At 42.6% G+C, this 22,148-nt stretch overlaps 1 protein-coding gene across 1 annotated transcript in view; it reads right to left on the reverse strand.

The window, feature by feature from the left end:
- Positions 1-307: 307 nt before the first annotated feature.
- LOC112105334 (zinc finger MYM-type protein 1-like) overlaps positions 308-22,148 on the reverse strand; it is a 103,556-nt gene continuing 81,715 nt past the window's right edge. Inside the window, exon 4 of the mRNA XM_029910655.1 lies at positions 308-460. Coding sequence (XP_029766515.1) covers positions 308-460 — 153 coding nt within the window. The remainder of the gene's footprint in view (positions 461-22,148) is intronic.

A 22,148-nucleotide genomic window follows, 5' to 3' on the forward strand; every position in this document is an offset into this window, starting at 1 on the left:
CATATCTCCTAGAACTGGAAGGGACCTTGAAAAGACATTGAGTCCAGCCCACTGCCTTCACTAGCAGGACCAAGTACTGATTTTGCCCCAGATCCCTAAGTGGCCCCCTCAAGGAGTGAACTCACAACCCTGGGTTTAGCAGGCCAATGCTCAAACCACTGAGCTATCCCTCCCCCCAAACCTATCCCCCCCATTTATTTTTCTAGTACACCTGACAGCTCTACCCTATCACGCCTGGAAGGGTTTGTACTTCTACTAAGTTAGAACTTTGACACATATTAAATAAGCTTTTGAATTTCTTGTTCTTTTAATCCATTACCTTCTCATTCAAGTTCTGATCTAACAGGTGTTCTTCATAACTCTCCTCATGTACCAAACAACTAATGATTTCCCTGTTCTTACTCAACTTAAGATGCTCTTCATCTGCAAACATTTCTAAGTTGATACTCCAAAGGTGCCCCTTTAAGATGAAGGGGGGAATTTTCAAAGGCACTTAAGCATCTAATTCCCATTAGCTCCCTTTGAAAGTAAATGTTATTTGTGCCTTTGAAAACCTCCCTCTCGATCTTCATTTGGTCTATAATATGTTTCTGAACTGCAATATCTAGATCTGACTTTGAATCTCTCCCTCTGTCTATCTAAGAATTTTCTACTGCCACTATTACCAGTATATGACTATCTTTCATTTAAAAAAGACTGGCAATAGCAAAGTTCCTTGTGGAGTTCTTTGTGTCTCTGGCTTTTCTCCAATTTGGGGTTATAGAAAACTCTCTTCAGGATACATTTTTAAAAATATTAAAGGGAGAGTATACAGGTTTCACAGTGTTCCTTAGAGGTGACCAGAACCTGAATTCATCTGACTGCCTCTGGGATACTCTCAACTGTGAATGCTTTGTCCATAGCTCTCACATGCTTCCTTCTAGGTTTTGCAATCTCCTTTGTCACTGAGGAGTTTTTCAGTTAAAAGTAGGGTTGCCACCTTTCTAATTGCAGAAAACCAAACACCCTTGCCCTGCCCCCTGTCTTGCCCCTTTCCCAAAGCCCCGCTCCTGCCCCTTCTCTGAGGCCCCGCCCCCGCTCACTCCATCCCCCCTCCATTTGTCGCTCGCTCTCCCGCACCCTCGCTCACTCACTCATTTTCACTGCAAGGCCCAAGCAGGCACCAGAGAGCCAGGAGCTGCAACAGTTTGAAACTGGGAGATGGAATGTGTGATTCAAATACCCTTCACCTCACCTCCCCAAAAAAGAGTCCCACTCACTCGCAATGCAGGAGCTTGATTTTTCTTGCCTTCACTCAACTGCCCTGGTAGGGGATCCAGTAGTGCTGCAGCCACTGATTGCAGAAATTGACCCCTCCCTATTTTATCATTCTGTGGGGTTCATGGTGCATGAGGGGGCTCTGGGCTGGGGCTGAGGGGTTTGGGGTGCAGGAGAGTGTGCGGTGTGGGCTCTGGGAGGGGTTTTGGATACGGGAAGGGGTTCTGAGCTGGGGCAGGGGGTTGGGGAGTGAGAGGGGTTTCGGGGTGCAGAGTCTGTGGGGCTCTGGCTGGTGCAGTTTGCGGGGGCTCTGGGAGGAGCTGACCTCAGGCAGCCCCTTAAATAGCAACCGCAACAGTGCTGCCCCGGCATTTCCTGGGAACGGAGGAAGTCCACGCTAATCCTGGGACGCAGCCGGCATGTCCAGCTCCTAGGCAGAGGGGCGCCCATGGGGGCTCCACCCACTGCCCCCACCCGCAGGCACTGCCCCGAGCGCCAGCTCTGCAGTTCCAATTGGCTGTGGCACCCTGAAATCATGCCAACCCCGGATTCACGGCCAATGGGAGCTGCGGAGCCAGCACTGAGGGCAGTGACTGTAGGTGGGGGCAGCGCACGGCGCCCCATTGGCCACCCCTCTACCTAGGATCCACTTCTCGGGAGCCACACAGAGCTGGGCACAAAGCCTGCCTTAGCCCTGCTGTGGCCAACTGGACTTTTAGCAGCTCTATCAGCTGTGCTGACCGGAGCTGGCAGAGTCCCTTTTCGACTGCGTGTTCCAGCTGAAAACTGGACACCTGGCAACCCTAGGCAGATATCACCTGTGGTCTCAAATGTAGCTGGAACCTGATCCATTTATGGTTTTTGCAGATGAGGAGCAAAGCCATAAACATCAGTAGAAGGACCAGAGCACAGGCAACTTCTATATGGTTACAACTTCTTGTCTCAGTTAAGAAGTTGATTTTAGACTTAACGTAGCGGGCTTTTCTATAAAGTAATTAAAAGCCAGATGATTGTTGTCAGTTATTTAAAATATTGTGCTATGAACAAACTTAGTTGCAATGTCATTAATTCAAAAGGAAACATAAGCAAAACAATATGTTAATATCTTATTAACCTATCAGACTTCTAATAACATTCAAGCCTTTTACTGGCATTTCAGAACCCATTTGAATATCAATAAAATGCGAGCTAATCTGTGCTAATTGACATTTTATAAGTGGGTTGATCAGTAACTTGTAGTTACTTTGAAATATCTCAATTAAAGTCTAACCATCTCTTTCAAGTAGACTCTGTTTAAGATAGTACAAAGAACATAATTAAAATTTAATTGCTTATTTTTTTGTAATTAGAGCAAGCAGATACAGATCTTGTAACTCTCTTATAATTCAATAGGTGTTCTTCTAGCAACCAGTTTGTGTTAAGTAATGTTGCAATCACTATCCTTTCGTGTTTTGACATTCTATGGGTGGATTTACTGTTCTTGAAATTAAGGGCCTAATAGAATTGTCTAAAGCCATTCATAGTGAATGTGGGCAAAATCACAGCATCTGGATCATTCGTAGTTCTGCCAATACACCTCTAATCTTACTAGTAGTACCCTTGTGCTCTAATCTGTGGTGGTGATGACGCAGGAAACAGAACGCCAGGTTTGTTGGTAGTTAGAGAGCTTTACAAGCTTTTTGCAAAAAGCTTTCCAGGAAAACTTTTTTGGGGGTTTTTATTTTTTTTTTTACTTTGTTTACAACACTTTTTAGTGATTACATTTTTTGCGCATGAAGAAGCTAGGCAGTATACATGAGCATGAGATTATAAACCCATCTTTTGAGCGCGTGGACACCAGCTGCAAAGATGATGTCATTGTTGCCAATAAGTTTTCCAAACATATACGCTAGGACAAGGTTATTCCTGCCTCGTTGCCAAGGGAACAGTTTGCCGTTCTCGTGGGCATACGATTCGGGAACAACACATTCCTACACTAATCCCATGCAGGAATTGCTGACCTGGATCAGGTCTATAGCCCATCTTCTTCAGTATCCTGTCTCCAGCAACAGCCAGTGCCAGATGCTTCAGAGGAAGGTACAAGAACGGCTGCAGTAGGCAGACATAGGAAAATCTGTCCCCCCATAAAGTCTCATTGTAATCCCTAGACACTGGTTTAAACCCTGATGCATGAGTTTTCTATCCCTTCCAAAACTGTGATAGCATAAACCAGGGATTGGCAACCTTTGGCACGCGGCCCATCAGGGAAATCCTCTGGCGAGCCGGGATGGTTTGTTTACCTGCAGCGTCCACAGGTTCAGCCGATTGCAGCTCCCACTGGTCGCGGTTCACTGTTCCAGGCCAATGGGGGCTGTGGGAAGCAGTAGCCAGCACATCCCTCGGCCCACGCCACTTCCTGCAGCTCCCATTGGCCTGGAACGGTGAACCGCGGCCAGTGGGAGCTGCAATCGGCCGAACCTGCGGACGCTGCAGGTAAACAAACTGTCCCAGCTTGCCAGCGGATTTCCCTGATGGGCCGCGTGCCAAAGGTTGCTGATCCCTGGCATAAACTGTTATAAATCCAAATATTCTTTTTCTCCATATAAATGTTCAATCTTTCTTTGAATGTTACTGATCCTGGTAATTTCTTGATTGGAGATTGCTAGTTGTTGCAAATTTATACTGTGAACAATTTGGTGGCAAACAAGGGTTTACGAAATATCGGAGGAAAATAATCTTTGAAAATACAAAATAAGGGCTTGATTGTGGCTTTGCCATGCCCCTGTGTTATAGGCAGCCTGAGAAGCACACTGTGACTTAATTCCCTGGCTGCACCAGGGAAGGAATATGCTGTGTCGGTACCACACCCTATGCAGCATATGATCCCCAAGACAGGAGGAAGAGTTACCCCTCTGCATGTTTCCCACCTACACTCTGCCCCCTTCCTAGCCACCTTCACGGGGTACAGATGCAGTGGCTTTGTGCAATCTGCATCATCGCCTGTGATGCTATTGTAATGTAAGTAGCTGTCACAGCAGCATAAGGATATGCATAATCTCATGTACAGGAGGTGTCGGTGAACAAAAAGGTGCCTCTTGCAAGTTATGTTCCCAGTTCTGTGGCTTGAAAACTCCATTCCTACCCCCTCCCACTGCAAATCCCAACTCTGTTACAAGTTTATTCATAATCCACTAGCTCTTGCTTTTGACTAGCTGTAATGTTCCGAGTTAGATTCTTTCTTCTGCCAGTGTGGAGAGGAGCATCGGGGAGCCACTTACAGCTCCCTGATCTTCTAGGCAGCTCCAGTCCCAACTCCCTTTAGAACAGAGGTTCTCAAAGTGGAGGGTGCCCCCCAGGGGGCTGCGGAGGAATATTTTGGGGGGGGGGACGGGGGGGGGGGGGGGGCCGCGCCCGGGGGGGGGGGGGGGGGGGGCAGGGAGGGAGCGCCACACTTCCAGCCCCACTCCGCACCTGGACCAGCTCCACCACCAACCATTCAGCCCCCAGTCCTGCTCCACCACCAGGCCCAGCTCCGCCCTCATTCCCTCTCCACCTCCAGACCAGTTCCACCCCCAGACGCAGCTTTACTCTACCCCCTGCTCCACCCCCATCCAAGCTCTGCCCTTATTCCCTATCCATCCCCAGACCAGCTCCACCTCTAGCCCCAGCTCCTCCCCTATCCCCAGTTCCACCCCCACCCCCACCGTCAGCCCATGCTCCGCTGTTGAAGAAGCCTTGGCTGTGCAGTAATAGAGGGGTTGCACAGAGAGATTCCGTTACTGGAAAGTGATATGTGTGACTGGAAACGTTTGAGAACCACTGCTTTACAGCTGGTGTCAGCCAAGTGCTTCATCATTGATGCAGGTCCTTAATAGACCTTTTGCCATTGAAGAACTGAGGGAGAGGTGCTCTTCCCTGTTATATCCCCACCCTGAGATACTCCCCACATCAGAAAAGGAAGCTGGGCAGAGGCACAGAGCTGTGTCACAGGGGATCAGAAAAGCTAGTGGATTATGAATAAACCAACAGTGTTGTGATTTGTGGTAGGGAGGGGACAGAAAGGAGTCTCATTTCCAAGCCACTGGGCTGGAAGCATAACATGGAAGTTTTGACATTTTGTTCAGCACAGCGCCCTTGGGAATAGCCTAGTCCCATGCGGCCAAAATTTTCACACCTGGTGCCTAAGTTTAGGCACCTAAATACATCTTTAGGCACCTGGGTTTTTCAAAGGTACTGAACACCCACACGTGCTATTTGAAGTAAGTAGGACTGGTGGCTGCTCAGCAACTCTGAAATTCAATCGAGTTTCATTAAGGTGTCTAAAATGGCCCTGGCTGTGATTTGGCTGCCACTCCAGAGAGTAAAATGGAGTAAGAACCCACATCACATCCCTATATTTTGTGAGGTTCACCCATCGTGTCTATTGGTTTAACCACCAAGCAGTATGGATGAACATGTTACTTGTGCAATCCCAGTATAATACAAATCTTGTAGATTTGGGAAATTATGAATCAAAGGCAATATTTCATTCATTTGACCAGTGTAGTAAGTGACGATGGCTATCTGATGCAAAACAAGGCAAACTGAGAGATACTGTAAGATTCCAGCTGTCAATGAAAGCATATCGTTGTGGCCAGGAAGAACATTATAAAGTAGGCGATATCACACAGTAATTCATGACTCTCCCTTAGTTAATACTATTGCCATGAATCTACTGACTCTCTGTATACAAAGCAGCACACAACTCAGTTTTACATATGTAAATTAAACATATAAAATTGTACATTTATCCTTTTTAGGTTGTGAAATGTTATGACTCTAATGTGACAAAAAAGTTATTCATTGGTAATGGTGGCTATCCATTTTACCCACATCCCAGAGGTCCATAAATACCTTTATATCCGTTATATATTTCATGACTCTGCTGTAGATCCAAGTAAATAGGTTTTAAATATTTTAAAATCTTTGTGAGTAAGGTAGCCGTGGAGGGCAGTCCTGCTTCCATTAGTCGATGACAAAACTCCCATGGGAGAATGTGACAGGGTAGCCGGCCCCGTAAGGGAAGTACTGCCTAATGGTTAGTCCATCCCACCACCTTGCATAGGCTCTTGAAGAGCTGATAAATCCAATTATAGATACAAGGACCTGGCAGCTATTGGGAGAGAGGAAGCGGCCTTGGGAGTAAGATGTGTTCAGGAGGATATCCCATTACTGTTTCTTTAAGGGCTAGAGGCAAGCCCTTACAGAGAGGGCAAGTCAAGCTCCCCTCTCACCCAGCCAATTGAGGATGAGCTGGGAGAAGGGGACCAGCATAAATGCTGCCGCCTCCTCATAGCAGGGCAAACATGAGCTGGAGAAAGCTGCCAGACCCTCTGAGCATGAGTACTAAATAGGGCCAGCAGAGAGACAATCTGGCTAAGACGCAAAAGGGTGGGCTTAATTGCAAATCAGCTCCAGGAGCAGAGCTGGGGAGTGCATAAATGAAGACTCGGCACACCACTTCTGAAAGGTTGGCTACACCTGATCTAACTAATAGAAATAATAACGCACACCACTTCTGATAGGTTGCCGACCCCTGCCTTAGAGACATTACTGGGCCAACATAGCTCTACGCTGCTATTCTTACCACAGACTATGTACTTTAAATATTCCAAAATATAAAAATAATTGTGCCAGTATAAACAGTGTTTCTCTCGTCTGTCGAGTAAGATGTAGGATATCAAAAGTAAACATTTATCTTAAATGTTAAGTGCTTCGTACATATTATGACAGATACAATACAACCTTCAAAATAAATGAATTATTCCAAAGGTCGAATATGTCATAAAAGCATCTAAACAAAGAAGAAATAGGAATGAGAGCAGCTGGGCGTACATCAGAAAAAATGTAGACAGGAGAGAAGAGAAACAGCTCAGAACTGAGGGATGAACGACAACATTACATCACTGACCAGAAAACATACTGTGTTTTAAAGTGAAAATTCATGAAGGCGCCAGTGGTCAGTGTTTCTGTGATTTGAGAATTGGCCATTTGGGGTTTTATGTATTTCTTTTATAAAAGAATATGCTAGAAAGCATGGATATCTTTCATCTAGGTCTGTCCCCAGGAGAAAAGGAACTTATTGTTACAGCAGGTTTGGAATTTTCCTTCAAATGACTTTTTGATGTAAAATGCAGTTTCCACAATCTAAATTTTCTGCAAAAAACATTTGATTCTTCCATTTTTATTTTCTGTCAGGTAAATGTAAAAAATATATATATTTTGTTTTGGGACAATTTGACTCAAATTGAAACATTTGTTTTGGTGACCTGTACCAACTCTCTTCATTTATAATCAGTTAAACAGTTTTCAGTATTCCCCATTCCAAGTGTAACCTAGCTTAAAACAATGCAGCTTTTTGTCTCCCTTTCACGGGCTAGACCACATATAGAGGTTTGAGTCTCCTGCATCCTCCAAACTAATAGATAAGGCCAAGATCTTCAAAGGCCCTGTTTCAATGGGAGTTAGGCACCTAAATACTTTTGAAGATTTGGGCCCTGTTATTTCAAGTACGTCAGCAGAGGCTCATGAGCCCACTGATGACAGGGATGCTCACTGATTCTTTGAAGGAGGCAAACTGTGGCAATGGAACGACCCTCAAGAATCCTTCTTTGAAAACGACTATCTTCACTGATTGCCACCTATTCTTGGGCCTCCCTTTTCTAGGGGAGGTGACTGAGACCGCAATGGCGAGCTAATTCTGACTGTGAGCTTTCTCCATCAACATTTTATATCCTCTAGTAGCTTGAACACCAACCAGCCAAGCTTCCCACCTGGATATGTCACAGAAATAGCATTCGTTTTTGAGGCTGATGATCTTCTTGAGGCAATAGAGAGAAATCTACTGCCTGAGTGCACTTTCCTGACAGAAAGATGCCAGTTGTTACAATGGAAATCCGCACTTCCTCCCCACAATCTCAAGGGACTCAGTCTTACTACTCTCCTGATATCTGAACCAGGTAGGAACTTGGATGGAAGCTAGTAGGGGAAAACTCCATCTGGCCAAATGCCAGCTGACTCATATTTAATTGGGAAATGCTAAGGTGATGCTATTGGCAGGTGAAAGCACTTCTAGGAACTGTAAAAGATTATAATAACTCCCTCATTTGAAGGTGTCTGCCAGCCCCTTGTGATAGTGTGTCAACCCAAGAATGAGTTACTGATTGTCCAGCATACCCTCCTGCCTCATTCATATCCCTCCTTCTTCCTTGAAGTCTTTCACTGTAATCAACCAAATAAATATATCTAAATCAGCACAGTTACTTTTGTTTTAAAGTTTGAAATGAAATACACTCCACAATAATACTAAAAATCAATATTCCAAATCAATAATGTGTATGATCTGCTATTTGTGAGACAGACTGAAAATGCCTTACTCCTAGATTGTGTTTACACGGAACACCACTGACGGTAGCATGCAGGGTATAGGTAGCTACATGCCACAGTAGAAAGCAGGCTGCATCCACATTGCAGTGTGTAGCTACATGCGACAGTGAAAGTGTCTGGCTTGTGATGGGGGCAGTGGGGAAGAGCTCCAGTAGGGAGCTGCCATAACCTTTCCCCACCGCATCCCCCTTCCAGAGCCTTTCCCTGTGGCAGGGCAAAACTTCAGAAGCCTGGAGGCTGCAGGACACTACACTGCTAAAAATAGCAGTGTGGACAGGAGATACACTGCTTGGGCATGTAGAGAACCATATAGGGTACATACCGTAAGGGTTCTGGTGTGTCTTTACTCATGTAAGCAGTGCCTCACCGTTTTACACTGCTACTTATACCAATGCCAAAGGGGCATGCAATATATGTACACACCACCATACAAAGTGTGCCATGTATAATGCATGTGATGGGTTGGGTCACATAAACTCCCTTGGGACTGCCACCTGATGTGCTGAGACTACCTCTGAGCCCATTTTCCCTGCTCTCTTGGGACTTCAGTACCCTGTCTTGTTGAGACACGCTAGCCTCCTGCTAACACAGACCCAGGTCTGAGTCACGTCCCCCAAAAGCTGCAGACTTAACTGAAAACAGCTTAGAAAGTGTTCCTGTCTCTAGCACCCAGATACCCAGTTCCCAATGGGATCCAAACCCCAAATAAATCTGTTTTACTCTGTATAAAGCTTATACAGGGTAAACTCATAAATTGTCTATAACACTGATAGAGAGATATGCACAGCTGTTTGCCCCTCCAGGTATTAGTCAGTAACTCTGGGTTCAATAATAAGCAAAAAGTGATTTTATTAAGTATAAAAAGTAGGATTTAAGTGGTTCCAAGTAATAACAGACAGAACAAAGTAAGTTACCAATCAAAATGAAACAAAACACGCAAGTCTAAGCCTAATACATTAAGAAACTGCATACAGATAAATCTCACCCTTAGAGATGTTCCAATAACCTTCTTTCACAGACTGGACTCCTTCCTCCTCTGGGTCCAGCAATCACTCACACTGCCGTAGTTACTGTCCTTTGTTCCAGTTTCTTTCAGGCATTTCTTTGGGGTGGAGAGGCCATCTTTTAAGCTAGCTGAAGACAAAATGGAGAGGCTTCCAGGGCCTTTTATATTTTCTCGCTTGTGGGCAGAAACCCCTTTGTTCTTCTGTGCAAAGTCACAGCAACAAGATGGAGTATGTAGCCACCTGGGAAAGTCCCATGTCTATGAATAATTCAGCTTTTTGCAGGCCGACACCATTTTTTACATGTTAGTTTGAACATTCCCGGGAAAGCTCAGATGTGGATTGGCGTCTCCCAAAGTCCATTGTCAATTAAGTGTTTCTTGATTGGGCAGTTACTGAGAATAGTCCTTTCTCAAGAAAATGACCAAATGCTTCACTGAAGCTACTTAGAATCAAACACATTGAGATACAAGTACATAGGCAATATTCATAACTTCAAATAGAAAAATGATACACACATGCAGACAGTATAATCATAACCAGCAAACTACAGTCTTTCCATAGACACCCCACTTGACCTCCTCTGTACAAGACCTGGTGCAACCATAGGACCCTGGTTGCAACAAGGAGCTATACGATCACAGTTCATGTCAATAACGTCACAATACATATCCCCTATTGGTGAGCAACTACTTGCACAAAATAGTTTTAAGGAAATCACCAATGGGAAAGAGGTTCACTGTATAAGCCTAGAGATGCATGTGTGCTACAAAACTAAGCCATCACCAATTCACCCACTGGGATTGCCCTCATACAAGCTGTAGCAATGTGGAGTATTTGTATTGCTGTATTCCTGAATGGGTCACTGGCAGTAGGGATTGAACCTGTGCCATCTAGATCTAAATGCACAAGCCTCTACTGCCTAAGACTGAAAAGACTCAGCCAGGTTCATCAACTTCTATAAGTGTCCCACCACCTCTGGAGGGGGACAGTATGTTACACTGATTGGGTTACATATCCTTGCTAGCTGTCTTCTTTTGGGTGTACACAGCTAGCACAGCTCCTTGCAAGCATTGGAGGTCCTGAACATCACTGTAAGCATGAGCATAATGCCATCTATCTACATCTTTTTCCATCTTTGGTTTGTTCCATTGCCTGCTTCAAATGGTCTTGCCCTGACCCCAGAAGTAGGACATTGTTTAAGAAGGTGGGCAGCTGCATTCTGGATAAAGTGGTCTGGTTTTACTCACAATTAGGGTGTGCTGCATTTATGTAACCTGAATGGAATATAGGAAGAGATGGCTACCTTTAAAAGGAAAGTGCACCACATTTTAAGTGAGCTGAAGTTAAAAATTAATTTCTGGACAATTCATTGAATTCTTATTAATTAAAATTGTAAAGCAGGCTAATCTGCTGTTTAGATGAGCTTGACTTCATACATCCATACTGTAGATTAGAAAAAATAGGCCCAATGTGGAGGAAGCACTGAAATGCAAACTATGGCCTCAAGCCAGCAAAGAACTTATGCATGTTCATAACTTTAAGCATTAAAAGTCAAGTACATGCACAAGTACTTTACTGGATCAGGACTCTTAAGAAGATGTTAAAAGAGTGTACTGCATGCTGTACTATCTTTGGCAAGCTTTTTAAAGTGTCCATGTAAGTCTTCCTAAAAGAAGACAGAGTGCTGTGTAAAGAAGGGTGAAGAGTCTATGCTGGAGAAAGAAGTGAATTATGAGACCACGTTATCAACTCGTAACCAGAAATAGAAGATATATAAAGGCATCTAACTGAGCTTAGATCATCCTGTACATCCTGTAGAAGCAGTGTGTCTCGAAGAGAATGTTTACTGAAGGTCAGTGTACCTTAGAACATCAAAGCAAAGGATAAATGTCAGTTAAAGAAGTGACAAATTAAACAACAGCTATCAGGAAACACTTATTCACTCTGAGAGCAATAAATGTTTGGGACAGCCTCGTTGATGCATTGCTTTTAGACAAAGACACCAGTTTAACCCATAACATTAGAAACATATACTCTATGAAAAAGCTACATATTACCCAGAATGACTGCTGATCTCTGAATGGTGTTTGTTCAATCTCTGATTTTATTGTTTTCTTATCTAGGTTTCTAAGGCACGTTTTCAGCAAACTAAAAGCCATCTCCATTTTGACAGTGGGGCTCTTTGACTTTTATTTTGCAGCAGCTAGAGACTTAGCAAATAAAACAAATGTCTAATCGTTAAAAACGTTTTGGTGAGTATCCGCCGCAAGAGGCATTCTATACCAGACAATACTACATTAAAAGATTCAATGATCTCCCTCAAAACTCCCATTCATCCACTCATCTGGCTAAATTTTCACAACTTTCTAGGGTGCATCCACTTTTAAAATGGGAGAAATGAACATGCACAACCAGACAGGTACATAGAAGTTTACATGGCATTTAAAATTACCTGGGTAGTGCATGGCTGATATATATAATCTGCAGAAAAATGAACCATAGGGTGTTAGGAGCTGCTTCTAGTTATGTATGCAATTGTAATTTACAAAGGAAAATTGTGTGGGCAGCTTCCATTATGGCCAGTCAAATTTTGATGAATGAAAATATTTACTTGGTAACGGTCAAAATGATTAACATATGAAATCTGAAGTACAAGCATCTCAGTTGTCTTGGAGACAGTCTTGTGTAATCAACTTACCACAGACTCTTGTTGGTGCCTGTATGGAGATTGTGATCTGGAGTCCATTGTTAAGGAAAACAAAAGGAAGTATTTCTTCACACAACGCACAGGAAACTGTGGAACTCTTTGCCAGAGAATGTTGTGAAGACCAAGACAATAACAGGGTTAAAAAAACAAACAAACCCTCCACTTAGATAAGCTCATTGAGGATAGGTCCATCAATGCCTATTAGCCATGATGGACAGGGATGCAAAACCAAGATTGAGTTGAAATTTGAAATAAAAGCAGAGATTGAACCTTTTTGTTACGTATCGAAAATACAATGTATCCTCCCCAAAATTACAATGCTTTTGTCTTGGAGGATGCAATGAATTTTCTGAGAATTTACAAGTAAATCCTTTAATTAGTTTATTATTTAAAATTAATTTTAAATTAGTTCCTTTAAGAAATCTAACCTCCTCTATCAGACTTTTATATATATATATATATATATATATATATATCTATATATATATCTTCAAATTTTCCATAAAGTTAAAACTCACTAAACTATTTTGCATAAGCTACATTTGAAGACACAGGGGGTTTAGGATTAAAGGTATTTTTTGGCCTTTTTTTTTTTTATAATTTAACGTTTCTCCATCATCTGAGACTGAAGAAAAATGTTGCACTTTGAATTTCATCTTTCATACTTATAATGGAGCATTGCAATCCTAAATCCTGGTTCTATGTTCATAAGTGATTATGCTAAAATGGCACCTTGATTTTCAATATATCTGCTCCCTGCATGTATTCTGTCATATTTGCTAACCAAAATATTTTTTTCTCCTATTATCCTTATGGAGTCAATTGTGCATTATAAGCAGAAATGTCACCCAAGTTCCATCTCCAGAATCCCAGTTGCTAATAACATATAAATAAGGCTGGTTGGGAGTTTTCTATCATAATTATTTTTGATGGAAAATGCAGTTTCTGCAAACTTGAAATTTTCCTCAGGAAACTTTACGTTTTTGCCTTTTTTCCCCCATAGGGAAAGTCTAAATGAAGTATTTTAAGTTCACTTCAACCTTAACTGAAACATTTTTATTTATTGTACTGAACCAAAAATGTTTATTTCAACTCAGTTTGACGTTCAACTGCAACTGCCTAAGGTGCCATGGAGCTTCATAGGAGTTGTAGTTTGGGTATTTCATGTATCCAGTGTCTTCACTTAGCTGCGTTCATTGGTTGGACTACATCTTCCATGATTCACCACAGTCTCCCCTCTGACCAAGCTGTGTGGTGCATTGTGGGAGTCATATGACTACCATGCATCCTGGGAGCTGTTGTCTGGCCAGGGAGTCTGGTCTTCAGGGAAGACAGAGCATGAGGCACCCAATGACAGTTCCCATGAGGAACCGTAGCATGTGAGGTACTGTACATGCAATATTTCAATTTGGTTCAACAAACCAAAAGGCAACATTTTGATCTGCGAATGTCAGAATATCACATTTCTGATTAAAATGAAAAGACAAAAAAGACTTGAAAAAGAGCTCTGTGCAAGCTTGAAAGCTTGTCTCACCAACAGAAGTTGGTCCAGTAAAACATATTAGCTCTCCCACCTTGACTCTCTAATAACCTAAGACAACATGGCTCCAACAAGATGAAACATTGACACTTCTGAATCCATTTTTTTTGGAACTTTTCATTTTGTGAAAAATGTAAATATTGACTTTTTTGTCCCAATTTGGGATGAAAACAAATGTTGAAATAGCACAATTTTCCTATGAGAACCAGAAAGGACCCAGCATGACTTTCAGATTCCAGCATGACTTTAGAAGTAGCAAAACATCTTTTTACCTGTAAATTGAACAGAGTGGGGGGGTAAAATTTTCATATGCACCCAAATGACTTTAAAATGTGATTCAAGCCCCTAAAAATGACAGGTAGTTAGGAATTTAAGTCAAATAGCTTTCACTGAAACTTATGCTCTTATGCCTAACTTGTGAAAATGGGATTTAGGCTCTTATATCACTTAGGAGTTTTTGAAAATATTACCCTTGATTTGGAGTCATTGAGAGACAATAAATATAGAATCCCGCAATGATAGCTCTGTGTAGCTTGATAGTTTATCTCTTACACCAACACAAATTGGTCCAAGAAAAAAATATTACCTCACCCACCTTGTCTCTACAATGACATGTTGGTACTGTATCTTTCCAGAGCAGAACTGCACTCTAACTAAGAAGGGATTATCTGTGCTTTCCTGTTAGCCATTTGGGGCAGGCTGGTATGAATCTGTTTCTATATTCCTGGAAAAAAAGGAGGAGGCCCCAAATCTTGAATATATAGAATATAGAAATGATGGAGCTATTTTGAAGTCACAGTGCTCCACAATGATATGGATTCTTAGAATCTCATGGCTGGATTGCTGTGGAGAGAATCAAAACATGGAACTTGATCCTGAGATTGCATCTATGCCAGTGGTGGGCAACCTGCAGCTTGCAGGCCGCAGGTTGCCCACCGCTGATCTATGCAGGTGTATCACTTTCTCCCATAGGACTCTGCATACATACAAGTGTGTAACACAGGTTAAAACATCAGGACTCTGTTTCCTCCCTCTAGTTACTGCTGGGTAGACCACGATAGAGCTATGTGAGTCTGCTATTGCCTCTTAACCGAGGAACCCATCATTTAGATGAAGAGGTCTGCGGTTCATTTCACACAAAGAACTCAACCAGAAGTGTCTTTACAGAGCAGTTCACCCATGTAAATGTAATTTCAAGGTCAGAGTCTCAGCTGGCAAAGAAGTAAAGCCATAAAAAATAGCTCACGTAAGAACTACCAGACACTTCCTTTGTTATATTCTAGCACATAATATTCCAGCATATTGTAAATGATGTAATTTCTAACATGATCTCACCTGCCACATTGTTGATGCTGCTTTTATTCTCAGAAACTAAAATCTCCAGGGCTCTTTATTGAATTAAATGCTGCCTTCCAATCTTAAAAAAATGCAGTGGCTCAAGTAGGGTGAATGGTGAGAGTTTGACTGTATGTAAACAGAACATGCCAGGGTTCACAAACTATCCACATGATTTCTCAGTCTCCAGAACATCTTTAATTCATAACCATGCATAAAACCATGGTTTCTGCTTCTTTTTTTCAAATGTCAGTTTTATTATTGTTCTATCAACTCTTAAAGTAATCATTATCATCCCCCAGAAAGATCTTCCCACCAGAGCTTTCCACTGATCAGCTCCAACCAGTTATGAATCCCATTAGTAAAGATAGCGTTTGTGTACAAAAACTTAGAATGTCATTATAGCAGGCAGCTAGAACATTTACACTTGAAAGTGAGTTATCTATTATAACAAAAGCAGCATAAATTGGAATTGATTTCATTAGCGAAATTTAACACCAACAAATAATGGTACAGATTTTTCTGTAGGGACATTACAATGTTGCTTCAGTAAATTAAAAATGCTATCAAAGTGGCAGTAAATTCTGGACTCGGGAAACCATAAAGGCCATTTAGTGGCCAAGAACTCATATGTATTGTGATATAGTAGAGTCAAGGAGCAGTGGGAGAGTGGGAAATATATAAACCCTAGGCTAATTAAGGTGTGGTTCCCTGTAGACTAGGGAAGGTTACTACAGATTAATTGGAGCACCTGTAGCCAATTAAGGCCCTGTCAGGAACCTAATAAACCCCCCCCCCCCCCCCCCCCCCCTGGCCCCAAGCAGGTGGGGGAGGGTGGGGAGAGAGGACTGGAGTGTGTTACTGGGAATTGAAAGACCTGAGGAAGAAAGACCCTGCCCCAATAGGGCAGGGAGACTTCCTCCCTTAGCATCAAGGATGAGGGTACAAAATCTGCAGGGGATGGGAGGGAGAGGGAGAGGGAGAGGGAGTAGAGGCGGGGGCTCAGGCTCAGAGTGAGGAGCAAACCCAGACTCCTTCCCTGCTTCTCTCCTCTACCCTTCCTGGGCCACTAGTGGGGCTCTTGGTGCCCCAAGAGCAGGGGCATGGGGTGCTGTCCTAGCCCCTTCTCCACTGCCAAGAAAAGCGCAGGACCCACCATTGGCCATTTTATCACAATATCAACAGAAACATATTAGACAGAAAGTGTAAAAATCAGCTTTAGTTCCAGGAAACTTTGAAAGCAAATAATCTTGTATACCTGTGTTTTAAAAGTTCTGTGTGTAGTTTTTATGATCCATGAGGATGCTGCAGTAGTATTTAGCTTTTACTATTCCTGAAGTTGTTCACTGATTGGAATATCAAAAAGATCAAGAGTGTTCAGGGATTGAGCTACCCATATTCGGAATGCTTCCAAATGAGATGTGTTCCATATGGATGTTTAAAACCTTTTGGTCCCCCAATAGTAGATAACTCCCAGGTGGATGGTAAGGAGGAAGGATAGCTCAGTGGCTTGAGCATTGCCTTGCTAAAGCCAGGGTTGTAAGTTCAATCCTTAAGGGGGCCACTTAGGGATCTGGGGCAAAATCAGTACTTGGTCCTGCTAGTGAAGGCAGGGGGCTGGACTCAATGACCTTTCAGGGTCCCTTCCAGTTCTATGAGATAGGTATATCTCCCTATTTTTTTTTTTAAATCATACTAGATTGGTCAAATTGGTGGGAGGGAAATTATTCATGGATAAAATTTAGCCAGTTGAAGGAAAAAATCCAGTAAAGACCAGATTCAGATACTCTTACTTATGTTGAGTAATACCAGGCGGTGGAGTGCCCATTGACAACTCTCCTGTGGATGCATCTCTACATATGGCACAGGGATATATATATATATATATATATATATATTATATACAGTCCTACAGCCAGATGGTCATGTACCAGCATGCTGACAAAGTACCGCTCCCCGTCAGCAGCCCTGTCAGCTCTATCCTCATTTTCAGGGAATGAAAGGGGAGTGAACAAGGAGCAACATTAGCCATGGAGGAAAAAGAGGAAGATCAGTCAGGTGGGCAACAGCAGCTGCAAAGAAGTGGTGGTGAAGTCCTTCTTGCAGCAGCTGTATTTGAACAGAGTGTTCATGGGTGAAGGATGTAACTCACCGATGGGTACCTGCTATAGCTAGGCTGAACCGAAGCCCACTGCAAACAACTGGCACCTTTACATTGGCTTTGGTGGGCTTTGGATCTGGCTCACTGACAAAAAAAAAATGCATCCTGGATTGGAGAGAGCAGAAGCCGGCAGAGGATTCCCCAAGCTCAAGTTCTGGCACTAAAATAGTTAATCCAAGAAGAGTAGAGAGAATGCTGCTCCCTACACAGCAGGGATGAAGTATGTGCATGCATACCTTTCAAGTGCCCCACATTGTGTGGGGCTTCCCACTGTGGCCTCAGTTTTATAAATGGTCCCCCACTACCATTCCAAAGGCCCTGTTTGCCTGCTTGGCAACTTTTCCTGGTTGCAAGTCGCACATCTTGGTGCATGGTGTCATCACATCTCACCCTTGCACACAGTCACGGCCATGCTGCAATTAAGTGGAGCAAGACGAGCCACCACGTGACAATAAACAACTACAGCTGAGTACCAGTCTCTAAAGTTACAAGCGCTTGCATTATTTTAACCTTAGCACTTTACAAGTACCATGACTGCGAGTACAGGCATAAAGGCCATATACAAATTGTGAGAGTAGGCAGGACACTGCTGGAGTTCTACTGCAGCTACCCAATTTTTTCAATATTTTCAGACCATTATTTTAGTATAAACATGAAAAACGAGGACTGCAATACAAGCACTCAGGTTCTCAGCAGTGTATAGTGTGTTCTTAGTAAACAGAAGCATTGTTTAGTTTCATAATGATACGTTCCAGGCTATTTGCATGCTTGAACATATATATACTTTGGAAAACAGAGTGTACAGTAAAAAATGGGAAGGCCCTCATTGTGTCCCTCATTTCAAGGGGTATAGTCCCTCACCATCCCTCATTTCAGATTTGGGGTGCTACGCGTGCATGCAATTACTAAACTGACTAAGGTGAATGGTTGCTAGGTGATAACAGAAAATGGGAGACAATTTAGTTCAATCAATGTGTGGAATCTTATTGTAGATGGCATCGGAAAATTAGCAGATCACATACTCCCATCCACTCTGGCCAGAGTCCTTGCACTGCAGCAATCAATCAAATAAAAGTTGCCATGGCCTTCTCAAATGAAGCTCCATCTACACGCACAAACACAATGTATTTATGTGAAGTGGCAAGAGAAAAATCAAGTGTAAAGTCTGTTAACCAGCCAAGAATAACAATGACTTCTGTATGCTTCGCTAGGGGAAGAACCCAAGCATTGAATTAGGCCTCTGAAAACCAGGTTCCATTTCTGACTTGGGCTCTGGCCTGCTGAATAACTTTCCCTCTCTGCCCTTCTGTTTTCCTTGCCATTTGTGTATCTTGTCTCATGAGACACTAAGATTTTGGGGACAGAGACCCTGTCTCTTACTATGTGTTTGTAGAGCATCTATCAACAAATGATAATAAGGCAATCATTCCAAGCTGTGTATAATGCATTGGTCATCCAATCAGAGAACAGACACAATACCATGTGACTGTTCGGGCACTCAGAACATTTATCAGTGAATTGTAAATAGCTAATATTCAACTGAAATCTTGCAGTAATCAGTCCATGTGAAATACATACATTAACATTTGATTATACATCAGCCTTCATCATCATTTTTGTGCTCCCTCCCATCGGTTTGTTGTATCTGCCCGTTGTGTCTCGTCTTGTACTTCTATTTAAAGTTCTTCAGGGCAGGGGCCATCTCTTTGTTATATGTGTACATTATCTAGCACAATGGGACTGAGACATCTAAAAGATAATCGTCATTAAAATAAGCACTTACTGAACAAGTTCTAATAATGAACAAATTGGTGAAAATCATGAGCTGTTTGCAGAAAATCCATGAACAAAAAAAAGGGTTTAACTTAGATTGTTGTTAATCAATAGCTGATCAGCTCTAGAGTTGATTGTGGATGGATGCCTCAAACATTGACCTCTATCAGGGCCATTAGCATAACATAGATTTTGAACCAACTAGTAACTAACTAGGGAAGAAACTCAGGAATTATAAATAATTTTCCCCAACTACTGTGCATATGCAGCAAGTTTATGGATCTAGACAAGTCAAAGAGGTACAATGAGGAGAACAATCATTAGAAATGCTAATGATGATGCCGAGCTTATAGTTAAAAGGATGAGAACAGATATGAATAGCTGTGGAAGATTGCTACCATTGTCTGTTAGGAAACCACAATTTCTCTGAACTGAGCAGCAGGTTATCCTCCTGGAAGTGTGTAGTGGAACCAAAATAGCACATTTATAATGCTTCGACCTTAAAAAAAAACAGTGGTTTCATACTGAGCACTGTAGGTCTGGAGATCATTATAAATTGGGGCTTCTCAACTTTGTCAGCATTCCTTCTCCTAAGCTATGGAAATATATTTAGCCCATCCTGATTATAAATATATTTAAAAGGGAGAATATTTGGGGGTCAAATTCCTAAGGAAAAACTATATTTTGAGGCTGTATTTTAATCATTTGACTAAGACTGCCAAATATATATTATTACATTGAAAATAACCCTATATTAATGTTGAAAAGGCAAGTACTAGAAAGTTAGGAAATGTCAAACTTAAGGTTGCATTGGCAAACTTAATTTGGATACTTTGTGCATATGTATTAAGACACAGCCTTAAATTATGTGATCACATACTATTTTTTCTTGGTAGTGCTACCCATATTTAAAGTTGCCTGACACTTCCCATTATAAGACCCTGCTTTCAGTTACTTACAACTTCGCTATAGAGGTGTTAAACTATAGAAAAAAGGTGGGTGACGTAATATCTTTTATTGGATCGACTTTTGTTGGTGAGAGAGAGAGAAGCTTTTGAGGCACAAGGAGCTCTTCCTCATGTCTGGGAAAGGTACTCTGAGCATCACAGCAAACTGAAAGATGGAATAGATTGTTTAGCATAAGTTGTTAGCACATATTGAAAGGGACCATTCAAGGTAGAGTGGTCCATTAACATTACTGCAGGCATAGGATAAAAGGGGGGAGCGTTAATGGATTGCAGATTGTTTGTTGTAATAAACCATAATTCCAAAGACCAGCCTAGGAGTTTAAATTTGTAACTCTGCTAGACACTAAAAATAATGGACTGAACAGAGACACTAGATTTATGATTTATTACAATCATCTGTAACCCACTAACCTAACCCTCTTTTTGTCCTGTGGCTGCAGAGGTGTTAAGGGGCCACTTTACCTTGAGTGGATCTTATGCTAAACAATCTGTTCCACCTTGCATTTAGCTGTGATGCTCAGAGTACCTTTCCAGACCTGAAGAAGAGCCCTGTGTGGCTTGAAAGCTTCTTTCTCTCACCAACAGAAGTTGGTTCAACTTCACCCACCTTATCTCTCTAATATCCTAGAACCGACACAGCCACAACTACACTTAGGATGACCAGATATCCCGATTTTATAGGGACAGTCCCGATTTTTGGGTCTTTCTCTTATATAGGCTCCTATTACGCCCCCCCACCCTGTCCCGATTTTTCACATTGCTGTCTGGTCACCCTAACTACACTGCATTTGGCAAACTATAACCATTTGGGCTGAAATTTTCCATGCTGATCATCTGCCTCAGGCTGAGAATGAAATAAAGGGCAAATGAATTGTTTTGCCAATGTTAAAAATATTCTTACAACTGTTCTGTTGAGAAAATCTACCACCCCCTTTCCTTAGAGCAGAGACATGTCATAGAATCATAGAATATCAGGGTTGGAAGGGACCTCTGGGGGTCATCTAATCCAACCCCCTGCTCAAAGCAGGACCATTCCCCAGCTAAATCATCCCAGCCAGGGCTTTGTCAAGCCTGACCTTAAAAACCTCTAAGGAAGGAGATTCCACCACCTCCCTAGGTAACCCATTCCAGTGTTTCACCACCCTCCTAGTGAAAGTTTTTTTCCTAATATCCAACCTAAACCTCCCCCACAAATGTCATTTGGTAAGTGAGTTGCTTTGGTGTCAGGGATGTACCATTTGCCATTTCCATGAAAATTTTCCCAAATTTGGACAACTTATGAGCTTCTGGAAATCTCACTTTGCCCTTGCTCAGTAAAGGCTTGTTAGAATTTGGCTGCTAAATTAGCTGCAGATTCATCTTCAACGAGCATGCTCCAGCCCCTACGTATGGCCAGACTGCACATACGTCATCCCCACAGAGCTAGTAAGCAGGCTCCATGAGGCACTGAGCTGGTCTTTCTCTGCAATTGATCCTCTCCTCTGCTTGGGGTTGCCATGGCACCAGGCACCAGAATTGAGAGCAGGTGGCTTGTCTCACCAGTGCTTTCAAGAAGTTCCTTGCTGGGGCACAGGCAGCATGGAGCAGGAAGCTGCCTGATTTGAATGCAGAGGGCTGAGGAAGGTGTAAGGGGGAGAATAGGAGGAAGGGAGGAAAGAAGGGCAGCAGGAATCAGACAGTGAGGAGAGCAGAGTAGGAAAAGGCTAATGGGGGCATAGGAGCAGAAGAAGAGGGAGGCAGGACCCAGGGTGGAAGGGAAGGGAGGGGTGGGCTAGACAGGGGTTCTGTGGAATAAATAGGATGTGAGCATGCAACTAAAGACTATCAGTATGCATAGGAACAAGGAGGCCCAATTAAGGTTACTCAGGTAACTTAATTCTAGCACTTTCTAAAGTTTGAATGCTTGACTTTGCAACCTGAATCTTTTAATGTGGGGGGTGTGTGTGTGTGTGTGTGTGTGTGTGTGTGTGTGTGTGTGTGTGTGTGTGTGTGTGTG

The sequence above is a fragment of the Terrapene carolina genome, unplaced genomic scaffold (assembly GCF_002925995.2).
Source record: "Terrapene carolina triunguis isolate 2854851 unplaced genomic scaffold, T_m_triunguis-2.0 Scaffold66, whole genome shotgun sequence".
NCBI classification, from domain to species: domain Eukaryota; kingdom Metazoa; phylum Chordata; order Testudines; family Emydidae; genus Terrapene; species Terrapene triunguis.